Genomic DNA, 21,781 nt, shown 5'->3' on the forward strand with positions numbered 1-21,781 from the left:
CGACGCCCAGTGTCTGGACTGGTTTTGTCATTATCGTAGAATGGTCAAGTCCTCATTGTAGCAGGCTGAGACAGAGGAAGACACCGGGGGGACGGGGAAGTGGAGCCCTTCTTCTGCTGTGCACAGATGATATGCACACGCAAAGAAACACAAACTCATGTATAGACACATGCACTTTGTTGACTGAAGGAAGACTCTCTGCGTCATGTGAACGCAGACAGGGTTGGTCCCTCGGGGTTGGCTGTGTCCAAAGGGCTCGAGAGGAGCGACTGTGAGTGAGGAGGTGGTAAATTCACCTCCTCACTCACAGTCGCTCCTTTCAGAGGAAGTCACATTTCATTTTACAAATGGTTGATTTATAACTGACTGGGCTTGTCGAGGTTCTGCGTGGGGAAGTAAACAGTCAGAGTACGTGACTATAATAACTCTTATAGTAGTTTTTGTGATTGGATTTCTCTTGGAAGAGATTTGTGCAAATGTATCAAAAGGAGTTAGTTAAAGAAATAGAAGAGTGAATGCTCTTGTTTCTACTTTCACATTTTATCAAGGCCTCCAAAAAACACCTTTCACTGACTTTCCTGTTGAACTCACTTGGAGAATCACACCTTTCACGAGACCGAATGCATCCGCATACATGAATTTGCTTCAATAAAGGGGAAAACTAATAATAGACTGAAATCAACAAATTGTGCACGTGTTCACGTCTGTTCCGCAACTCGTTGTGTCCAAAATCAAAGGTATTTCCATTCCAATGATTTCCATTCAGTCCACTATGAGTCAGCTCATGACCAAAGAAAAGACACCTCACCACAGATGACCACGTCATGTGTCAGCACGGGAAACACAGGGTATCTTGTCCTCTACGACGCCAAATGATGCTTCCATTCAATTTATACCGTAGAAGGAACAGAAACTGACTGTCTGTTAGAGCAGTTCTTACAGTGTTTACTGTGTCCACGCCAGGATAGTGAAGAATCCTTATCCCACTACAATGTCTGAAAATTCAGCAGGCCCTTTTTCACGGGAGACACTTTAAATTGAACATAATTAGATTAGTGATGGTTAAAATTCCACGTTGCTCATCAGTTCTGAGGTCCTGGTGATGTTCATGCTTGTCCATCGTCGTCACACTGTCGTGGCTCACGAGGACACTTGAACATTACTACACAACTACATGTGACATAGTCAAAATGTACAGTGTGGAAAAAAACAACCTGTGCCTGATCCTGGACACTGAATTGGAATTCAGCCCTCTTTGATTACATTTTACTTCCAGAAGGACAAACTGCTCCACTCAAACACAAGTAAATATTCATTTATCATTAGAAACATATTCCTTCCCTTTATGGTTCACTGTTTTAGCATTTAAAGGGGAAATGACCAACTTTTTGCCATGAACTGTCATGATGTTAAAACTGATTGCAGGGTGTAATGGTGACAGAAAAACGACACCGTCTGTGTCCATAGTGGTCCCTATAAGCCTTTGCTGTCACCATGTTATCGTCTTGGCCACCGGGACGCAGTTTCGCGGGAAAACGTCAAATCTCGATTCACGACACAAAGTAAATGGACTGGACTGTATTTATATAGGGCTTTTCTATAGTCATATAGACCACTCAGAAGAGCTGTCAGAGGCAAGTTATGGTCAAGCGTCTCCCCCATGGACACATCGGCATGTGGACTGGCGGAAACTGGGATCGAACCGCCAACTAGAGTTTCCATACTCCTTTCATCTCCAAAGCGGCGTTCTCCAAAGTTGTGTTGACAACTTCCCCGGGAGAGGAAAAGTACCTGCGTCTTTACGACACTGAGCGAACGGTAATACCACCCGGAACCACTAGGGGCGAACCAATTAGTCTGTTGCCTCTTTAATCCGCATTATATGAAACGTGCCAAATGACGTGGGCATTTCCTGTACACTCTTAAAGGAACTGACATAAATACTTAATCATTATTGGGTTTTTTATAGTCTTGATTTATCTTGATGAATCAGTAATGGATTTTTCCCGGCAGTAAAGCACATGCAAGGCACCAGAACACGGAAGTTAAACCTCCCCGCTGCGAACATACGGGGTATTTGAAAGAAATCAGTAAATCTGAGACACGGGGAAAGATAAAACAAAGACACCATTCTGAACGAGCGGGGCCCGACGTGAAAGAGTTAAAGTGGAAGTGAGCTGCGCCCCCCCCCCTCCTCCTCTTCCCCCTCCTCCCCCTGCTCTTCCTCCTCCTCTTCCTCCTCCCCCTCCTCCAGGGCCCGTCCTTCTCAGAGAGGAAACTAAAGTTCCCATCTTCGGACGCGATTTGACGCGGAATCATGCCACGGATGCTCCTGTCGTCGTAGAGTCCGGACGGCGTCGACTCGAGAAGAAGAAGAAGAAGAAGAAGAGGAAGAGGAAGAGGAGGACGTGGAGACGTTCGGTTTGTCCAACGATGCAGAGGTGAGGGGCGGGGGGGCGGCCACGCTCGCTGGAATCATTCAGTTAGTGTGAAAGTTGCACTGAGCCAAAGTTTGTGAAGTGTTTCAGTGTTTGAAGTTTCTGTTTGAATCATCTCGTCCGCGAGGCATTACGTAACTATCGCGGTGGAACCGACCAACAGAAAACCCGCCCAGTGTTTTTAACGAGGGACGGTGGTGTTAGACGGGGGGGGTCCCACCTCAGGCCACCTATCACAGGCCACCTATCACAGGCCACCTATCACAGGCCACCTATCACAGGCCACCTATCACAGGCCACCTATCACAGCCCTGGGTTGCACAACAGCAACAGGCTTGTGAGTGATCATATCTGTGTGTGTGTGTGTGTGTGTGTGTGTGTGTGTGTGTGTGTGTGTGTGTGTGTGTGTGTGTGTGTGTGTGTGTGTGTGTGTGTGTGTGTGTGTGTGTGATGGTTGCATGTGTCCAGCTGTCATGAAGGGCCCTTAACTCACAGTATCATGCCTTGCATTCTTCAGTGAGGGGGGGCTGGGGGGGAGTTATTCCTAAAATGGAGCAGGGCTTCCTGACTTCAGATCCCCTCTGTTTCACTGCCAGCAGGTCTGGGCGTGTTCGCCGACTGGATAGCGACCACACTCTGTCGGGCCATGCGAGGATAAGTCTGTGGTGCGAGCGCTTGGTGAAGACGCTCTCCAACGGCCACAGGAAAGAGTTAGTTTGGAGACCCCCCCCCCCCCCCCCCCCCACACACACACACAGCGGTCCTCCTCTACTCTCTGACCTAGTAAAGATTATGGAAAAAAGAGTGGTGGCCTTGTGATCAATGGCATATTTTTAGTCTGCTGTAAAAATTTCAAGCAGTCTGGTTGTTAATGAAACTCCGGAGGATCATTTGACTGTTTGGGGCAGTTGAATGACTGTCAGTCTGGTGCTTCCCGCTATGTTTTGCATTTACATGAAACAATGAATAGAAAAGAAAGGAAAGTCACCTGTGCGTTGTGCAACCGAGCTATTGTCATATTTCGTGAGGTCCTTTGTTTTGCAGCGGCCACATCACAGATGTCCGTATATCTGCCCCTCGTAATGTGTCGTCGGGGAACTTGTGACTTAGAGGGGCGAGTCTGCTGTAAATGTTTGTGAATGTGCCACACACCCAGTCATAGAAGACTCTGTGTTGTTGTACTTGATCCAATTGTGTGTCCTCTCACTGAAGGATGGGCTCGCACGCTCGTCATGAACAAGTCTCTGGGCACCTTGGATGTTTGGTGATGCCTTCATACAGCGGATCGACGGTTATTCCCTAACAGGAGAGCTCGCAGGTGAGGCAGTGTCACGCCCTGAGCGGCTGTGGATCGCTACTGCCAGCAGGCAACCAAATGTAGGGCTGCGACCAACGATTGTCTGTCGATTGTTTCCCTCGATGAATCAATTGGTTGTTTCGCCCCAAAAACGTCATAAAATTGTTAAAAAATCTCCCAAGACGATGTCTTGTTTTGTCCACAAACCAAACGATATTCAGTTGAATGTCATAGAGGAGGAGGGAAACAAGAACATATTCACACTTAAGAAGCTGAAATCAGAGACTTAAACTATCACAATAGTTGGTGATTGATTTAGTAGTCGATTACCTGCTCGAGACACGGTGTGTGACGTAGCTTCCTCTGTCCTCAGCTGGCTTGACCCGAGGGAATACGCTGCGCAGAAACTCGGCCTCGTTGTCAACGATATTTTTACAACGCACTGCAATACTTCCAGAGGTTGTATTTGGTGTTGAGAGAATCTTAACACGGGTCCAAAGTTCTGCCCCTTTTTCCATGTTAGCTTCTATTTCACCATCTTTTGCTTCAGAGATTGAGGGAACAGCAGAGCTGGTGAGAACCACAGGGAAGAATGATATGGTCTCTGCAGTGTTGGTGTTATATTTTACATAAACGACAGGAAGGACTGTGTTTGATATCTTGATCTCTTGAATATGATTGTACTCTGTTGTTGTGTCTGACATCACATGCCTTTTCCCTCTACAGTTGCTGACCTCACTGCAGCTGGTCTGACTGAAGTTGAGGGACTTTGCGGGATGCGTTCCAGTGCCGATGCACCACAGAGCCCCCTGGGCAGAGGAGGAGCTGGCAGCAGCAACCAAAACAGCGGGAACTCAGGCTCCCAGTATGCGCTGTGTGCTCTGGGGGTTGGGCTCATCGCCCTCGGCATAGTGATGATCGTGTGGAGCGTCGTACCCGCCGACGCAGCCGGCAATAGCAGTTCGGGAGCAAATAGTAACACCGGGAGCAGGAAAAACAAAGCGTCCTCTGTTGCCTTTGTCCTGGTGGGTTCTGGGGTGGCCATGCTGCTGCTGTCCCTGTGTGTGGGAATGAGGAACAAACAGCGGGAGCAGCAGAGTCTGCGGGACGCCCAGAACAACGGAGGGGTGGCAGATATCGAGCAAGAGCGCAGAGAAACGTGAGTCCAATCACGACTTTCTAGCTAAAAATTTGGGCATTGTGAATAATATGTATATATATCCAAGATGACTGCTTTTGTTGTTGTTGTTGTATCAGTGAGGAGAAAATTAATTTGACCATGTAACCACGTGAGTCAAGTAACTGTGTAGATTCCAGAAAGATTATTTCCTTCAAAACATCAGAGGCATTTGTGGATTTGTTTGATTTATTTTGAACATTACTTTGTCTGTTCAAGAATTTAATTTCAAAGACTACATCACTTATTTCTGTTATAGAAATATTACAGAATTACTTTGCATTGTTTTCATAGCAGTATAAATATAATTTGACTGCATTCTTTCTGTCGAAGTTACATCATATAGTAAAACAGCTGCTAGCTCAGATTTATTACAAAGGTCATATGCTTTTTGAAGTTCTGATATCAGATTCATATTCTCCTTTATCTTTTTTATGAATGTCTGCAGTGCTGAGGAACAAGCCCAGAGGTATGCTGTACCCACCTATGAAGAGGCAGTAGGCAGTGACCAGTACCCCGTTCGTCAGAGCAACCATCGCCCCAGCTCCTCCCATCTACCGTCCTACGATGACCTGGTCGAAGTCGATGGAGTACAGTCCTTTTGTGAGGGGTCAGAGGTCACAAATAGCGACCCACAACCACCTGCCCCGGTTTCCAGCGCTCCCTCTGCTGCTGCCTCCGCGTCAACTCGTAGACCCGGGAAAAATAACCGCAAGCTCCTGCCCATCAAGATCCGCCGGATTAAATCAGAGAAGCTGCACATGAAAAACATTGATAACGCTCAGCCAGCAGTTGGGATCAGTATAGAGCCCCTTACTCCGCCGCCGCAGTATGAAGATAAAGTGCCTCCACTGAAAGATCAAGTGGATCGCGTTTAAAACAATCTACTGAAATTCCTGGAATCTGCCACGATCAACTATCTGGATCCGCCTTGTAAAGCCAAGTCTTGAAAACGGCTCTTATTGCAGAACAATCTCAGCGGCACTTTTTTTATGAATCACGAATGCCAGATCACATGCCACAATATGTTTATTTTAAAAAAAACAAAAAACTCTGGAACTCACTGGATCTCTGAAAGGGATACAGACAAATAGTGACGGATGGATCCTTTTCTTGGCGCGTTGGATTCAAAGCGCCTGCCAAATGCAGTTTTTCTTCATATCAAAGTAGTTTTCTGTTTAATTTCTTCAATACCCGACCTCCACTGTGCACTCTCAAGTGGACGGCGAAAGCGATCAGTGAGGATTTGTGCGCACACGTGATTGGATATGTGCAAAGCTGGTGAAGTACAGTAGCTGCACTGCGGGTTAGGCAGTGTCAAACCTTTGTATTCGTGCAGCTGGCTTGACCTGATGTGGAATGCTGCACAGAAATTCACTGTCTCATTGCCAACAATATTTGTACAACACAGTACAATACTGCCAGAGGTTTGATTTGGTGAATAGAGATCCCCAGTCCTGCCCCTCTTCACCTTTAGCTTCTGTTTATCTAGCTTTTGTTTCAGAGTCGCCTTTGTCTGTCTGCCTGGAAATGTTTTTTATATATATATATACTGTATATTTATATAACATGTTCAAAGATGGAGTTTACTGGACAGCACCATTTTTTAAGAATCCTCTATTTTTTACCTAAGAGAAAAGAAAATTTGTTTTGTATTCATCAGCTACAGCTCTGGCGACTCCACCAATAGGCAATGTTGAATGCTTATAAAGAAAGATATCACTTCTTTTTTTTTTTTGTACCGCTTGAATGCTACATTCCACACAGTATATTTATTTGACGGTATATTTATTTAGAGATACATACTAAAGAAACTCTGCAGCACATGATCAGACCGGGGGCTTGTGGAACAACAGCAAGCTTAAAGAAATGGGGTAGGACTTCCAGGAATAACAGTGGGTGTGTCTTCACTGAGCAGCAAGTGGTCCAGAATCAGTAAATGAATTATTGAGTCAACAGTACTTTTACTTCCTTAGAGCTCTTTTAACATTGACTAGTAGATGGCACAAAGATGCAAGCGGATCATGGCTAATGCGATAGCAAACAGGTGACGAACTGCGACTGGCAGCTACAGAATAAATGAGCAGCACATTGGAGTTGTGTGTCTGGGTAACTGACAAAAAATGTTTCTCCCCACTTTTTGGATTCGACCATTAGCAAATGCAAAAAAAAAGTGGGTCGTTAAGGTCAACATATGACAGAATGGCCTTTCAGAATTACAATTTGGCCTGAAGTCAGTTGTATGTTCTCAGAAAACGATCCACGACTTGCTGTGTTTAACCACTGAAATATATATTTACCCTCACACCAGTGGTTCCCCGCTAATGTTCACCACTTTCCAGGAAGCTCTAGGTCTCACGCCATGGTCTCTCATAAGGAGTGGTGATGCTTACAGCAGAGTGCAGCTGTCCTCCGGTTGTACTACCCACTAATGTGCAGACACATGGCCTTTTTTTTTGTTGTTCAGAGCTAAGCCGTTGCTCTTCCTAAAACATCTCAAAAGACTTTGGGTAACTGAACCTGAGCTCCGGCGTCGCTCCTCCGATGCAGTCAGTGTTCCTTTTGCTCCCACGAAGTAGAGCGTGTGCGTGAGAGGACGATGGGAGGAACCTCGTGAATAGTTGAAAGCCTCCGTCTGTCGCCATGGCGAACGCTGTCGAGCGGCGATGGCAGCGGTGGGGCCTCTGCTTTCTCTCTCTGCGCCTGTTTTTTGTTCTCGTTCGAGATGACCAACAGAGAAGACTGTGCAGCTGCTCCGTAATGACAGAAACCATTCCTCACTCCCTTGGTCATCACATTCCTCCAGCCTTGGCTCAACTCGTTGCCCTGTTTTCACTTACATTTGTTTGCGGAGAGTGAACAGAAAGAGACGAGAGACGGTTCGAGACTAATCAGAGAATCATTATGAGTTCTTTCATTACACACTATTTTAACAATACCTGTCAACAAGCTCCTCTCTCTTCCGAAGGTTAGACTTGTTTAGTTGTGAGCAGCCGAGGCCAAATTGGAAGATTTAATTTCATTCATTTAAGCTGCACAAGATTTTTTTTTTTCCTCTTTGGTTTTGTGGGAGAAAAAAAAAAAGCACTTTTCGTCCGAGACTTCGTCACCCAGTGTTCCGCAATGTGTTCAAATAAAACTCAGTGTAATGAAGATACTCGGATACTGATTGTCGGCTTGTATTTTGTACTGTACATTGTACATTTTCTGTCCACCTCGAGGCAACAGAGTCATTTCTGTTTTGTCATTGAGACACGGCACAAAACAGCTATGTCCACATCCCTTGTGTCCACGTCCGTCACTTGTTTTTGAGACTTGTCACACTGTGTGTTAATTCTTTATGTGTTGTCATGTTCAATACTGCAGGCGCCGTCTTTGTACCTCACTGGCAAAGGACCAGATAACTACATGACTGATATGATTACTTTACCCTGATAAAGGATAGTGTTTTGAATTACCAGTCATTAGCCATGTGACTTAGATAAGTGCCCAGAATACACATTTGTTGTCCGTTTCATTTATTGTTCCTTTTTTTTTATCGTTTAAAAATATATTTTATATGTGCTGTGAAAATATACTTTTCTATGATTCTCATTTGTTTGTGGAAAATCATGTTGAGCAAAAACAAATTTATCTCATGAATATTTTGTGAGAAATAAAAGGAAGTATTTGTTAATTATCCCTGTGTATGAAAAGTGTATTTTGCCATGATTATTGAAAAGATGGGAAATTAATTCCAGGCTGACTCATACGCCACATTCCATTGAACATCGAAATATCCATGTAACTTCCAGTTTTGTTTGCTCCTGGCTAATATGCAGCCTCTGTGTTCAAAGCTGAAGTTGAGACAGATGTCTGGATGATGTCTAGTTGATGAGGCCCGACTGTACGTGCATGGACAGTACTTGGACTACGCGTTCTCAGCACTGATAAACAGCCTCTACATGTTGCAGTAAAACTAAGACAACGCATTGCAGATCATTGTTCTTATTGCTGGACAAAACAAACACCACTTGGATCGTTTCTTCAGTGGTTGGTCATAACCTGCAGATTGAACAACAGAAAACATAATTATAATACACTTCCTGTTTTTCAAAGCTGAGGCCTTTGTTTGCTTCAGGTCACACTGTGAATGCTGCCGTGTTAACCACTATAACAAAATGTTCCTCACTGTGTTGATCCAGTTGATGTAGGAGCTGACTCGTGTAAAGACGGTGGGCTTCTGGATGACGTTGCAGCCCTGACCCGAGCCGAAGCTCACCACGCCATGGACGTCCCACGAGCCATCAGGGTTCTGGCAACTCAGGGGACCACCAGAGTCTCCCTGTAGGTCAACACACACGCACAAACACACACAAATACAAACTGTGTTGGCTAGCAGCTTATTTATTGGGGCAAAAGGGACCTACCACATAATCTCCTCTTCAAACAATTCCAAACACACTGTTCGTGTTCCTACACATAAATAATAGGTACGTTTAAGTGCAAACCACCTCCACCATCCCAGGCACATCTTCCCCCCGTCTTTAGACGTTCTAGTCTTCAACCCAACCTCTAAAATTCCAAAGAATTTGGCAGAAAGCAAGTGGTATTGGGGGTACTCCCAAAAATTGTCATTGCTGTGGACTAACATCATCCACCATTCCTGGGGGGGGGGGGGGGGAATCTCAACTTCGGGCACCAGTGAATTGCCTGTTCCAACGCCCCCTGACTGCAATTAGTCATGACATTTTTGTCGCGTGCACAGTAAGATGACCCCTCCTCGTGTGAACTCACATTACAGCCTGCAGTGATGCCGTCTCCGCCAGCGCAGACCATCTTGTCTGTTGCCAATACGCTCCACCAGTCAGGCTGCGAGCAGATGTCATGGCCGACGACTGGCAGGAGAACTTGCTGCAGGACGTCGGCGAGCGGACCGTCGGCTGTGGGGAAGAAAAACACGCTAAACTTAGTCGAGAAACCAGAGTTTGCTCTGGTTCTCTGCACTTGTACTCCACTATATTCCAGGACGATGTTGTTATTACTCTACCATATTTATTTGACAAGAAACTGCTATATCATTCAGACGAAGATTTAAAAAAAAACATGACAAATGAATCTGCAATATTTCAAAGATATAAAAACTGGTCTATATATGCGTGTAAATATGTGTAGCACCACCCCCCAGTTCTTATTTGTCACTTTCTTGACATTTCTGACTGTTGCATATTTTGACAACCTGGTTCCAAAAATCAACCTGTCACAACACAGACTATAGTGCGATGACTGTAACGAATATTTGAATACTATTCATAATATTTTATGATAATGCAGTGATGGTTTGTTTGTTTTGTTTTTCTGCTGAGGTGCATTGACTCACTGGAGAGTCGACCCCAGCCGGTGACGTAGCAGGGAGAACCGTGGGGCAGGGTGACGCCCGGGTCTGGGAGGCAGGCTGACATGATTGTGTCAGAGAAGGTGACAGGGGAAGGCAACTTGATCAGGGCAATGTCGTTGCTGCGAAAGTCGAAAACACAATCCGCCCACATTCAGGAAGTGGAGATAAACAAAAACATGTCACCGGTTACGTTAACACTTTTGCTGCAGTGAAGTGATCACCGATGGTGTGTTTATACATGGTGGCCTGTTCATTCCACACTTCACTTGGACTCAGACGGTGGTATTGAGCCGTGTGGACGGCTGCGTTGCTGTTACCGGCTGAGCAGGATGTTGTAGTCCTCATGAGTGATGACCTCAGCTGCACTCAGAGCTATCGAGCCTTCATCGCTCGCCGCCAGGCTGTGTTTCCCCAGCTCCACTCTGTAGTTGTAGCGGTCACTGTGGGATGGCAGACGACATTATGTTCCCTTGAGGGTTTAGACAGTGGCACTGACTTCTCTGCCTGTGTGAAACTGATTAAGATGATGGTGGATCTCAAATGCTTGGTAGTCCTGTCGGAGTAATACATGGTTGATAGGGTGACAAAACCATTTGAACTGGCTTTTTTCTGACCTCAAATTCTTTTTACTGTGAAGTTTGAACTTCCTTCGTCTTTTTCGTCATTCCCCAGAAAATACTAAACTATAATTTTCTTTTGGACAAAGGAGTATTTCCTGGCTCAGAACTCTGATTTGGCATATGCAGTTGTAGTATATATGATTGCCCTCATGGTCTTGGCATATTGGATCACCACTGAGGTATAGAGCAGCAAATTTGTCTTGAAATAATCTTCATCCAAGTCACAACATTGAACAAACAGTCCATTTTAATTATTGGACGAATTATTGGAACATTAGACAAATCTGCTGCTGTCCAAAAAGAAACAACTACAGAGGATGAAATCTAAAGCGGTGGATTGTCAGTAATAAATATCAAATGTGGAGCAACTCTGCTTGACAGCCCAGGTTTCTGAGCCTTTCAAAAATAACAAATTGATTGACGATTCGTTTTTGGTTAATATCGACAGGCTTCCTTCTAGTGTTGAGTTGGATTTACTTGATACAGTGAGCAGCAGTGAGGACCCAGTGAGGGGAGATGAGGCTGCCTCCACAGACGTGCATCCAGCGCCCACTGCTGTCTGACTGGAGCGACACCTGAGCAGAGTACAGAAACAGGACAGCGAGCGTTACTGCTGCACAACAACATTTTACCCCAGCATGCGGTTGTGTGTTTGCAGACGTTACCTGCCAGGGCCAGCTGTGAGGCCGCGCATCGTCTCCTGCCACCACTCTGCTCAGCACAGGAGGGAAAGTGGGAAGACCACATCCACAGGCTGGGACAGTTATTAATTATTATCAAGTTCAGGGAAGCCAGAAAATGATTAATAGAACTCTTTACCAGTGTAACAAAAGACTATGCTAGAGAAAATTCTAGAGCATTTTTAGTAAGGTGGGAATTTTTAAGATCTCTTACCAGTAGCTACCACGAAAGCGAAAATCACCAACCACTTCATGACTTTATGCAGTTTGAGCCAAATATTGTGCTAAAAAACGGGCTCGTATTTATACCGTAGGTGAGGGACCTCTATCTGGTTCTGTGAAACCTGACCGACACCTGCAGAAAGTCAAACAAGTGTTGGGAGACTGAAGCTGCAGCATGTGGTTGGTGATATGATGTTCCCATCACTGCTCCCGTTGAGAACACGGGAACGTTCTCTCTTGAAGTGTCATTTATCGCAAGTATAACCTTTCAAACTTAATAGATTATATAGATAATCAGGATGACTTCTCAGGCTTATTATTTAGAATATTTATATTGGTGAATATTAGTTGCTTTACGTTTGTTTGGAAAACTGCTGATTTGCTAATTGATAAGAAAGTTTAAAAAATAACAAAAAACCATGACATTTTATTTCATTTGCAGTTCCACATTTTTATTTATTTTATGTTGTTCACATCGTGGCTTTCATCTCAAAAGTCCATCCTCTCAGTAGGCCACCATTTTCTGTGGAAGAGACGATAGAGACATGTCAGATTCATGTCAGCATAGTGTTTTCAGCAGTAGTAGCAGGAATAACAAATACATTTTCTTTAATATTGTTCAGATTCTCAGGAGATAAGGTCCGGGAGCTTACAGAGCTGATCCAGTCGACGTAGGAGCTGACTTGGGTGAAGACGGTGGGCTTCTTGGGGAAGTTGCAGCTGAGGCCGGAGCCGAAGCTGACGATACCGTGAACCCCCCAGGCGCCGTCAGCGCTCCGGCAGTTCAGAGGGCCGCCAGAGTCTCCCTGAACCACGTGAGACAAAACATATGATCCAAATGCCACATTCAAAAGTATCTTCTTGTCTTTTAAAGATACTCAGGGAGACTCGTGTTTATGTCTCACATCACTCCTGATACCTGAAGGACGTTCTTTACAGTTTTTGACCTTTTACCGTACACTGGAATACAGCATGGTATTCACAAAATAGTGTAAAAATCAGACAAAATAGTTGTTAGATATTTGTCGTTAGATATCTTCAGAATATGAATCTCTGTTAAAGGACCAGAATATAAAGGGCCACAGCCCTAACTGTTTGTAATGTAACAATTCTCATTATTTCACAAAATTCAAAAGCTCAAGTATAAATATAATTTTTTAGGGGTGTCCAATAAAGAAGACGTGAAAATGTGTGAAGCTGGAACCAGTGAACCACAAATATAACTCATACAATTAATCAACTATTAATATTTTTTCTCACTAATTAAACGTCTGACTGATTAACCAACTAAATGTTGCAGCTCAGTCCTATTACATTTCTTTAAAATGTTGAGAAGATGATTGAAAAAATAAATTCTGAAATTAAAATCTATGGGAATTTTCAATAAAGTGAGGAATTAAAATTGAAAAAAAGTCCAGTTTACTGATGTCATAACGCATTGGTGCCACAGTACAATGTGTGTACAATAATGTGATTGTGTCATTCACTATTTTAAGACTCACGTTGCAACCAGACACGACCCCGTCTCCGCCCGCACAGACCATGGTGTCCTTCACCTGGGAGCCCCACCAGTCAGGCTTGGTGCAGGTGGCGTGGTCCACCACGGGAAGGAGAGCCTGCTGCAGGATGTCAGCGATGGGACCCCCGGCTGTGTGGAGCCGAGATACACACATGCTCATCAACGGACGTTTCATCAGCTGTAGCTTTGAGTCGTACAGTGTGGTGGGATAACAATACTCAGACCACTTCTGTATGCACTGGGTTTTGTCATGATGCAGCTTTTTTTTTTTTTAATCTAATGGATGTGATTTAAATTCTTATTTGTCATTTTAAGGTGTTTTGTTTCAGACTAGCAGTAAAGTAATACAGTCAGTATTTAATCAAGTTAAGCAGAGACAACCACATTCTACCAAATGAAATAATCTATTTTAAATAGTTATCATCAGTATCTATGTCAGGTACTGTAAATATTGTATGTGGTAATCAACCATGTAAAAATGTTGATAATGGTCATCTTAAGAAAATAAGCTCTTTGAGGCCATCGGACATGAAATCACATGATGCTATAGTGTTTTTACACTATTCGCTTCAGCGAATACAGGTTTGTATTCGCTGAAGCGAATACAAACCTGTACTCCACCCTAAATACTGAGAAACAGTATATATTAGTTCATTAAAACTGCAGTAAATAATGTTTTTTCAGCTGAAACAAATCGGATTATAACTCTAGACTTAGTTACTATAATCTGATTATATTTCAGTGACCACTGTGAAAAAGAGAAAAGGGCCAAGGTACTCACTGTAGAGGCGACCCCACCCGGTGACGTAGCAGGGCTCGTTGTTGGGGAGGATGGAGCCGGCGGCGGGGAGACAAGCAGCCATGATGGTGTCAGAGAAGGGGACGGCATTTTCCAGCTTGATCAGGGCAATGTCATTACTGGAGACGAAAACAGCCACATTAAAAAAAAGATTCATCACAGACATTCACGACTAAGTTTTAAAAGCAAATTCTCTCATATTCTTAATGAGAAGTGATGTTTTTACCGGATGAAGAAGGGGTTCCACTTCTCATGCACAATGATGTTGGCGGTGCCCATGAAGACGGCGCCGCCCTCCGTCTCTATCAGGTTGTGCTTTCCCATGGCCACTCTGTACTCCTTGCCACTGCTGTGAGTTAACAGACAGAATATAAAGCGGTGATGTTTTTGCTCAAAGATCCTTTTCAGAGAGTGAATCTGTAGAAGAGCTTTTACAAAACACAATCACCACCAGCCATGTTATGGAGATTCTATGTGCAAATCTGGTCCTGCTAACAAGGCTTTTATTCTTCTGTTGAGTCTCAAAGTTAGTTAGTTGATGAGAAATGTGCCAGAAGATATTAATTGATCAATGGATTCATATAATCTTCAGGGAGTTATAGTAATCTGTCGTCAATTACTTTGGGCTCCACTATTTCATACCTGATACAGTGAGCAGCAGTGAGGACCCACTGGTCAGAGATCAGCGTACCTCCACATGTGTGTCTCCACTCGCCCTGTCTGTTATACTGCAGGGAAATCTGAAACATGCATATAAACACAATCCATAATCATATTATTTTCTGTGAAATCGTTTTTTACTTCCTTGTTATTGATGACGTTGGTTTTTCATGGCGTTTGCAGTGTGCATGTCCTGACTAGTTAATCTATTGTTTGCCTGCTGAAGTGTCTGACCACTTCAAAATCTCAGTTAAAAAATGGTCCAGTTTTTCACTATACTGCACTGTAACCACACTATAACTGTATTTCTGCTATTGTTTTTTTTGTCTAAGTGTCAATTGTTGTATCTTATCCTTTTCTTATTGAATTTTAATTGATGTATTTCCCTTTTTTATTGTCTTTCATACATTGTTCTAATGCATTTCTTCTCCTGAAAAACTTTTTTGTCTGTGAAACTCCTCGCTCAGCATGTTTTACCTGCCAGGGCCAGCTGTTTGGCCTGACATCCTCTCCTCCAACCACCCTGGTCACCACGGGGGGGAAGGTGGGCAGGCCGCACCCGTAGGCTGAGGGAACAGAAAGATGGACAGAAAATTGTTGTGAATCAGCGCATGCCGCTGTTAATCTACCTTCCCTTTAAAAGAACGCTCCAGTACCAAGTGGACAGATTTCAAGACACACGGCTGTAACAGTGATGTCATTATCAATAGAAAGACCCTTACCACCAGCAACAAAGAGAGCAAGAACCACAAACTTCATCATCACTCCACAATTTGAAATAAAACATCTGACGTTTATATATCTGTCATGGTGTTATGCAACCTTCACAAACTGTGTCCAATTCTTGGCCATTCGACAAATCCTGACACTAGGGCGGAGCTAAGAGGGGAAACCCAAAGAGCCAGAAATGAATAGGAATACTAGGACAAGGCCAAAGTGTCCCGTAGTTCTCCATGTTCCTGAGCTTGTTTGTGTGCGAGTTGGCAAAATGAAGGGTTTTTATCTTTTTATCATTAAAAGTTCACACAAAGTGCTCCCTACTCTGATTCCCCTTTAAAAGGAAAATATAACCTCCTCCAGCAGCTAAACTTTCAGTTGCTCATGAGAGTGTTTCAGGTTTCTAGTGATTTTACTGTAGTGAAATAAAAGTATAACTAAGCAGTATAGGCATAATAATGAAAGTTCCTTGAAGTCACATACGGTATATCAACAAAATGAACAGATCCGTTGATAAAGTCTGCTGCGCAAACTCATAAATACAACGAATACTAAATTATGATGATGATGAATCCTCAGTGTAGTTACAGAAATATTGCAATATTAATTAATTTGATAGATATCAATTACATAGGTAAAATGTTGGATTCATTCAAATACATTTTTTTACTGTATACATTCTAATTTGTTTACAAAATAAATTTCAAACACTTTCAAAAGTGCACAATGAATTGTATATTTCTTGCTATTATCCGAAATTGTTCACATCCATCCGCAGACACATGCAGAAAGATTGATGCTTTCTGTTGCCAATACCAAGAATAGACATAGACAAAACCAATACCAAGAATAGACATAGACAAAAAAATAAAATCTTAAATCGACGTGAACATTGTGTATTTTACCAGCTCAGGTTGCTGTGAGACATCTGTGAGGTTCACACAGTGTGAGGCGGTTGAGGTGTGTTTGGGGATATCTGTGGTTTCTTATCTCCAAGGTTGCCTCATTTTTCCGAACCGACCTTTTTCGTGCTGCGCTGAAACACAAACACGAGGTCTTCAACGCGTCTGTCAAAGCTCTATATAAGAAGGAGCAGGTCCCCCCTGAACTTCTACTGAACAGTCACCATGAAGTTCGTGATCTTGGCTTTGTTTGTTGCTGGTGGTAAGAACTGATTCTCTCCTGACTAGACAGTTGCAGGCTCTGTGACATACGACCGTCCACATTCCTTCTATATAAAATGGTCTATAAATGAAAATGAAGCATTGAGTTTATTGTGTTTGACAGAATCACATTTAAAGTAATTTGCTGTAAAAGAACTTTATGTTTAGTCAATCTTCCCTGATTGAACAAATATTTGATCAAAAATCAATAATGATTTTCTGTACTGTTTTGTCTCAGCCTACGGGTGCGGCCTGCCCACCTTTCCCCCCACCATCACCAGGGTGGTTGGTGGAGATGATGTTCGTGAGAACAGTTGGCCCTGGCAGGTACACTCCTTCAAACCTTTTTCTATTTTATCTTTTTTAATCCCACTTCTATCCATTTCCAAATGACACACAACCTTCATGTGCCGCTGTCGTCTGTTCTCCTCAGGTGTCTCTGCAGTACAAGAGTGGCAGCAACTTCTACCACACCTGCGGCGGCACTCTGATTTCCAGCCAGTGGGTGCTCACTGCTGCTCACTGCATCAGGTCGGGCTCCAAAACTTTCAGAAATGTGAAACGCAGAAAAATAGGCAGGCCTGTGGTGGACAGGGCGCTTGTCATACGGGGTTGATAGAATCACCAAATAACTTTAGGTTTTCTATTTAAAATGTATGAACACGTATATTACTATTACCCTAAGAGCCTGATAAGTAAAAATGGCAATACAATATATTTTGGGTATTAATAATTAGATTCAATGAAATTCCCAAAGGAAAAAGACAATTGGTTGATGTCAGAATATTAATAATTGTGAATTCCACTGTTAAAGGTAATAACTTAAATAACCTAATGAATTTTAATCAGGTTATCATTTTTCATTGTCTCTTTTTACTTTTTGGGGCCAAGCAGCAGTCGCACGTACAGAGTCTACCTGGGAAAACACAATCTGGAGAATGACAACGAGTCCGGTTCCATTGCCATCAGCCCCGCCAAGATCGTCGTCCACGAGAATTGGGACTCCTACAGAATCCGGTGGGCTCAGTTTTAATAGCGATATACAGCAATATAGCATCGGATTGGCATTCTGTTTCTAAACTTTTCGTTTGTGTTCATGCTCCAGTAACGACATTGCCCTGATCAAGCTGGCGACTCCCGTCGTCTTCTCTGACAGCGTCATGGCCGCCTGTCTTCCCAACTCTGGGGACATCCAGCCTCATGGAGCTCCTTGCTACGTCACTGGCTGGGGACGCCTCTGGAGTGAGTCATAATAATAGTCAATAATAAATACATAGAAAACACTCCACTGGTAATGTTAACATCTTGGTACTTATGTTTTGTTATTTTTTTCAATTTTTCCAGCCATTAATTGGAAAGTGGATCTGAATCCAGTTTCAAGATCACTTCTAATCATTCCCCCCAGATTTTTTATCAATAATCAAACTAATAAAAAGAGCAAATAGGCTATCTATAATCTATTTTGTTCCTAAAAAAAGATCTTGACTGTGAATGCCCGGTTCTTTTGTTTAGCTGGAGGTCCTATTGCCGACATCCTGCAGCAGGCCCTCCTCCCTGTGGTCAGCCACTCCACCTGCACCAGGTCTGACTGGTGGGGCAGCCTGGTCACCAACAGCATGGTCTGTGCTGGAGGAAACGGAGACCTCGCTAGCTGCAATGTGAGTCAGATTCATTTTATTTTACAAACTTATTTAAATCCAGTTTCTGGCGTCATTTAGTTTTAGATCTATTAATGTTCATTCTCTAAAAAACACTTGCCATCATGACATTATTTATGTTTTTGCTTATTGTCACATTTATCCTGGTTATCTTTCAGGGAGACTCTGGCGGTCCCCTGAACTGTCAAAGCCCCGATGGCTCCTGGGAGGTCCACGGTGTGGTGAGCTTCGGCTCAAGCATGGGCTGCAATTACCCCAAGAAGCCCTCTGTCTTCACCAGGGTCAGCGCCTACATCCCCTGGATCAACGATGTAAGTGGAAAAGCATTGAATTATGAAATGTTGGTCCAAAAGATTTCATGATGCATTTGAGACATTATTGAAACTTCTTCCCTGTCTTGAAAAGGGGCCAATCACTGTGAACAGGCTTTACAGACTAATCAAACAACAGAAAGGCCTAAAACTACTGTTTCAGTTTGTTTATTACATGACTCCCAATGTTAGACAAAAATCTTAGAAATTGCTTTGAGGAAAATTTGGAAGAAAACTAAAAATTCAACAATCCTCCATAAGTCACTGTATCAATCATCTCAATGTTAAATTTAAATATTAAATTTTTCACTACTTGGTAGCTCAGAAGAATAATGAGTATAAATATTGTGATAATGAAGTGCAGATGCTCCCGAACCTTATTTAAAAAATATTGTCTTCATTTTTTCTTCTTCTAGGTGATGACCAGAAACTAGAGATGTTGGACCGGTGTGTGTCATTGTTTGTTGTTGTACTTGATCATCAAATAAAGAATGTAGTAGGTAACATACTGTCCTCTGTTGGTTATTTGTGTAGACAATTTGTCAGAGAATTCCCTTTATCTAAATTTTACATGACCATATGTGAACACATAAGCAGGATGATTCCCAGCTGCATTAATAGCACGTAAATCCTCAATTTTTTTATTTTACAATTACTGAAAAAGCTCTTAAATGGAAACTAAGTTTAGTTTCATTACAGTATCGATAGGATATGAAGATGAGAAATGTTTAATTTCCTACTGTGTTGCCTGCACCCAGATATTCCAGTTCATTTGCTGCCAGACGTCCGCCACAAAAAGACATCACTCAGTGGACTTACGCCAGCATCTTGGCAGTCGCTTGAACAACAACACACACTTCTGAATTTTGTTTTTGCTCATCCACCGAATTAATGAATCAAAGTTTCTCCCTTGTTGCTCCCTCGGTTTTTTGTTTTAGTGCCTTTATTTGATGTAAACCACTGTGCTAAATGTTCTTAACAGCTTCTTCTCTTCTTTTTTTTGCAACAGCCCAAAGATTATTTCGTTTTTGTTGTGGCCTTATTTAAAAAAAAAAAAATGACCCCAAATATGTCACAGCCCCGTAAGTTTACTGTATGAGGCTTAAACACAAATATTTACTTACTAAACGTTATTTTAAATCAATAGCCAGCAAATAGAATTTTTTGAACGATCCGTCAGCGTCTGCAAAAAAGTGAGACCAAGCGACTTGCAGTTACAACTGCGTCCACTAGGGGCAACCGGCTGCTGTTCCCAGGGACGCGGCTCCGTCTCAGTTAGCGACGAAGAAACGATTCACCATCTTGGATCATTTGTTTGGTTCCGCTCCTTGCTCACACCTGTGGCACACACCTGTCCCTGAACGACCCCCCCCCCCCCAGGAGTTCACCTGTACCTGTCTTCCGGTAGGTTCGTTAGCTCACTACTTTCACACCAAATGTTTGTCGTGAATGACGTGTGGAGACGTTCATAACACAAACAATAGAAGAGGAGTCTAGTCCTCGAGAGGCACTGAACCTTCACTCGGTGTGGCGGTGCAGGATGTGGACATACAACTTCGTCAGCCTGTCTCAGCTCTTCACCGTGGTTCAAATAAAACCCCGTGGAAGAACCGAAGTGTGTGTGTGCAAGGCAGCGCCTCCTCCGCTGTGTGGAGCTGCGGGGCTAGCTCGGCTAGCTCGGCTAGCAGCTGCAGCGTCTTGTCTTTGGTGAGATTTAACTCGGTTGCATTAGCCAACATTTCAAAGGTTGTGATGCTTTTGTTTTCCCCCCAACTGTCTAATATTCCCAACATGCTTTCTGGGCCCATCAAATAATAGGAAGAAAGAAAAGTTTTCCTTGTTTTTTTTTCCTTTCTCTGCCCTTTTGAAAAGTTTTTGGTTGTTCTGTTTGTTTGTTTTCAAGGCTACAAACTAAATATTAGATGTTGCACTGTTGGGTCAGACAAGACATGTTCTTCACTCATTTATTTCCGTTAACATGGAGGTTGTGAACCGGACATTGTCGTTAAATAAGATAAACATCATCCATCTCCCAGACGGCGATTCACATGTGACCGTACCTTGGTACAGGGGGAGTCGCCGTGATAAGTAACTGTAAAACTGTAATATCCTGGAGGATTGGGCTTTTTTGAAATGCAGGATGGGGATGGATGAATTAAAACTATTTTATGTCTTGATTAATTTCTGTACACACTCTGGACCCGGCCCCTCCCCTGGGAACTTTGCAGCAGTATTTCTTTTTATATAATGCAGGTTCTTTAGTCACAACCCCAATTACTGTCCTGTCTTGTACCTGGAAAGATCTAATTTATAAACATGATGTGAACAAAGACCACTGTGACACTTTTTTTTCGCTCCCAGGGCTCATTTGCATGTTAATTATCATTAGAAACACTGGGAAAACAAATCATCGCAGTTTAATGCGCAACCTTATCTTTCACCGCTCCTCCACCAGCTCCCATTGTATCATTACTTGAGATGACAAGCTTTCCATTGTGGTTGTTAACTTCTAACAACCTCCATTGTGGAGCACATATTGTAATCTATCAAGTAACTTTATGCTTTTCGGCAAGATAAATAGTAAACTATGTCACTGGTATTATTACTACATGTGCCCACAAAGCTTTGATGAGTTAAGACGTATGACTGGCATTTAGAGAAGATGGTTTAAATGCCTAATTTGGATCAGTCAGTTAACCATCAACCAGCTAACCATTATTGCCTATTGGCATCTATTAAAGGTCTGGAAATCATGTGCAAGTATTTCCTTAGTCACCAAACTGTTCTAAGAGGAACGTACGTACACTTAGACAAAAATTATTTGTCTAGGAAAACTATTTATGAAATCAATTATTATTCATTTTTTTGGTTATTTGAAATATTTAATACTTAATGAATACTTAATTTTCTTGCTTGTTTCATACCAAATTGTGTGTCAGCTTCCTGAGATGCTTGACCTTCTTGTAATTGAAAGACAGGCAGTTGGACATTCAGTTGTTTTGATTTTAAATCTTTTTAAATTGAATGCCATGAACTTTGTTCACAAAAAGAATATCATCATAAAACGGTGACGATAAAATGATTCACAGAATAATGGTTTTATGCATTTCTAGGTCGCACCAATTGGAGTTTCATGAAGGACG

The 21,781-nt window shown here is 42.9% G+C and overlaps 4 protein-coding genes across 7 annotated transcripts; 2 read left to right on the plus strand and 2 right to left on the minus strand.

Annotated features, from left to right (window-relative positions):
- The first annotated feature begins 2,235 nt into the window (after positions 1 to 2,235).
- On the plus strand, positions 2,236 to 6,333 carry tmem51a (transmembrane protein 51a). Of its 4 annotated transcripts, none has more exons than XM_035645144.2 (4): positions 2,236 to 2,441; positions 3,651 to 3,756; positions 4,462 to 4,894; positions 5,361 to 6,333. In XM_035645144.2, exons 2-4 carry the CDS (start codon positions 3,696 to 3,698, stop codon positions 5,788 to 5,790), a joined length of 924 nt encoding a protein of 307 aa, XP_035501037.2. In that variant the 5' UTR covers positions 2,236 to 2,441; positions 3,651 to 3,695; the 3' UTR covers positions 5,791 to 6,333. The 4 variants fall into 4 exon arrangements, with proteins under 4 accessions (XP_035501037.2, XP_035501039.1, XP_035501040.1 ...); XM_035645145.2 differs by lacking the exon at positions 2,236 to 2,441 and adding an exon at positions 3,130 to 3,148; XM_035645146.2 differs by lacking the exon at positions 3,651 to 3,756 and having other exon boundaries at positions 2,238 to 2,441.
- A 2,080-nt stretch (positions 6,334 to 8,413) lies between these two features.
- LOC118316886 (chymotrypsin-like elastase family member 2A) lies at positions 8,414 to 11,958 on the minus strand. Its single transcript, XM_035645149.2, has 8 exons — positions 11,804 to 11,958; positions 11,575 to 11,663; positions 11,387 to 11,484; positions 10,607 to 10,729; positions 10,272 to 10,408; positions 9,689 to 9,834; positions 9,084 to 9,236; positions 8,414 to 8,956 (listed from the first exon to the last, which is right to left on the minus strand). The coding sequence occupies exons 1-8, from the start codon at positions 11,841 to 11,843 to the stop codon at positions 8,939 to 8,941; spliced, it is 804 nt and encodes a 267-aa protein (XP_035501042.2). The 5' UTR covers positions 11,844 to 11,958; the 3' UTR covers positions 8,414 to 8,938.
- A 283-nt stretch (positions 11,959 to 12,241) lies between these two features.
- Positions 12,242 to 15,639, minus strand: LOC118316885 (chymotrypsin-like elastase family member 2A). Its single transcript, XM_035645148.2, has 8 exons — positions 15,512 to 15,639; positions 15,267 to 15,355; positions 14,772 to 14,869; positions 14,356 to 14,478; positions 14,112 to 14,248; positions 13,314 to 13,459; positions 12,465 to 12,617; positions 12,242 to 12,334 (listed from the first exon to the last, which is right to left on the minus strand). The coding sequence occupies exons 1-8, from the start codon at positions 15,549 to 15,551 to the stop codon at positions 12,317 to 12,319; spliced, it is 804 nt and encodes a 267-aa protein (XP_035501041.1). The 5' UTR covers positions 15,552 to 15,639; the 3' UTR covers positions 12,242 to 12,316.
- Positions 15,640 to 16,512: 873 nt separating this feature from the next.
- LOC118317479 (chymotrypsin-like elastase family member 2A) lies at positions 16,513 to 19,142 on the plus strand. Its single transcript, XM_035646217.2, has 8 exons — positions 16,513 to 16,670; positions 16,908 to 16,996; positions 17,103 to 17,200; positions 17,564 to 17,686; positions 17,775 to 17,911; positions 18,182 to 18,327; positions 18,486 to 18,638; positions 19,055 to 19,142. The coding sequence occupies exons 1-8, from the start codon at positions 16,634 to 16,636 to the stop codon at positions 19,070 to 19,072; spliced, it is 801 nt and encodes a 266-aa protein (XP_035502110.1). The 5' UTR covers positions 16,513 to 16,633; the 3' UTR covers positions 19,073 to 19,142.
- The last annotated feature ends 2,639 nt before the right edge of the window (positions 19,143 to 21,781 follow it).

This window comes from Scophthalmus maximus, chromosome 3, assembly GCF_022379125.1.
Source record: "Scophthalmus maximus strain ysfricsl-2021 chromosome 3, ASM2237912v1, whole genome shotgun sequence".
NCBI classification, from domain to species: Eukaryota; Metazoa; Chordata; class Actinopteri; order Pleuronectiformes; family Scophthalmidae; genus Scophthalmus; species Scophthalmus maximus.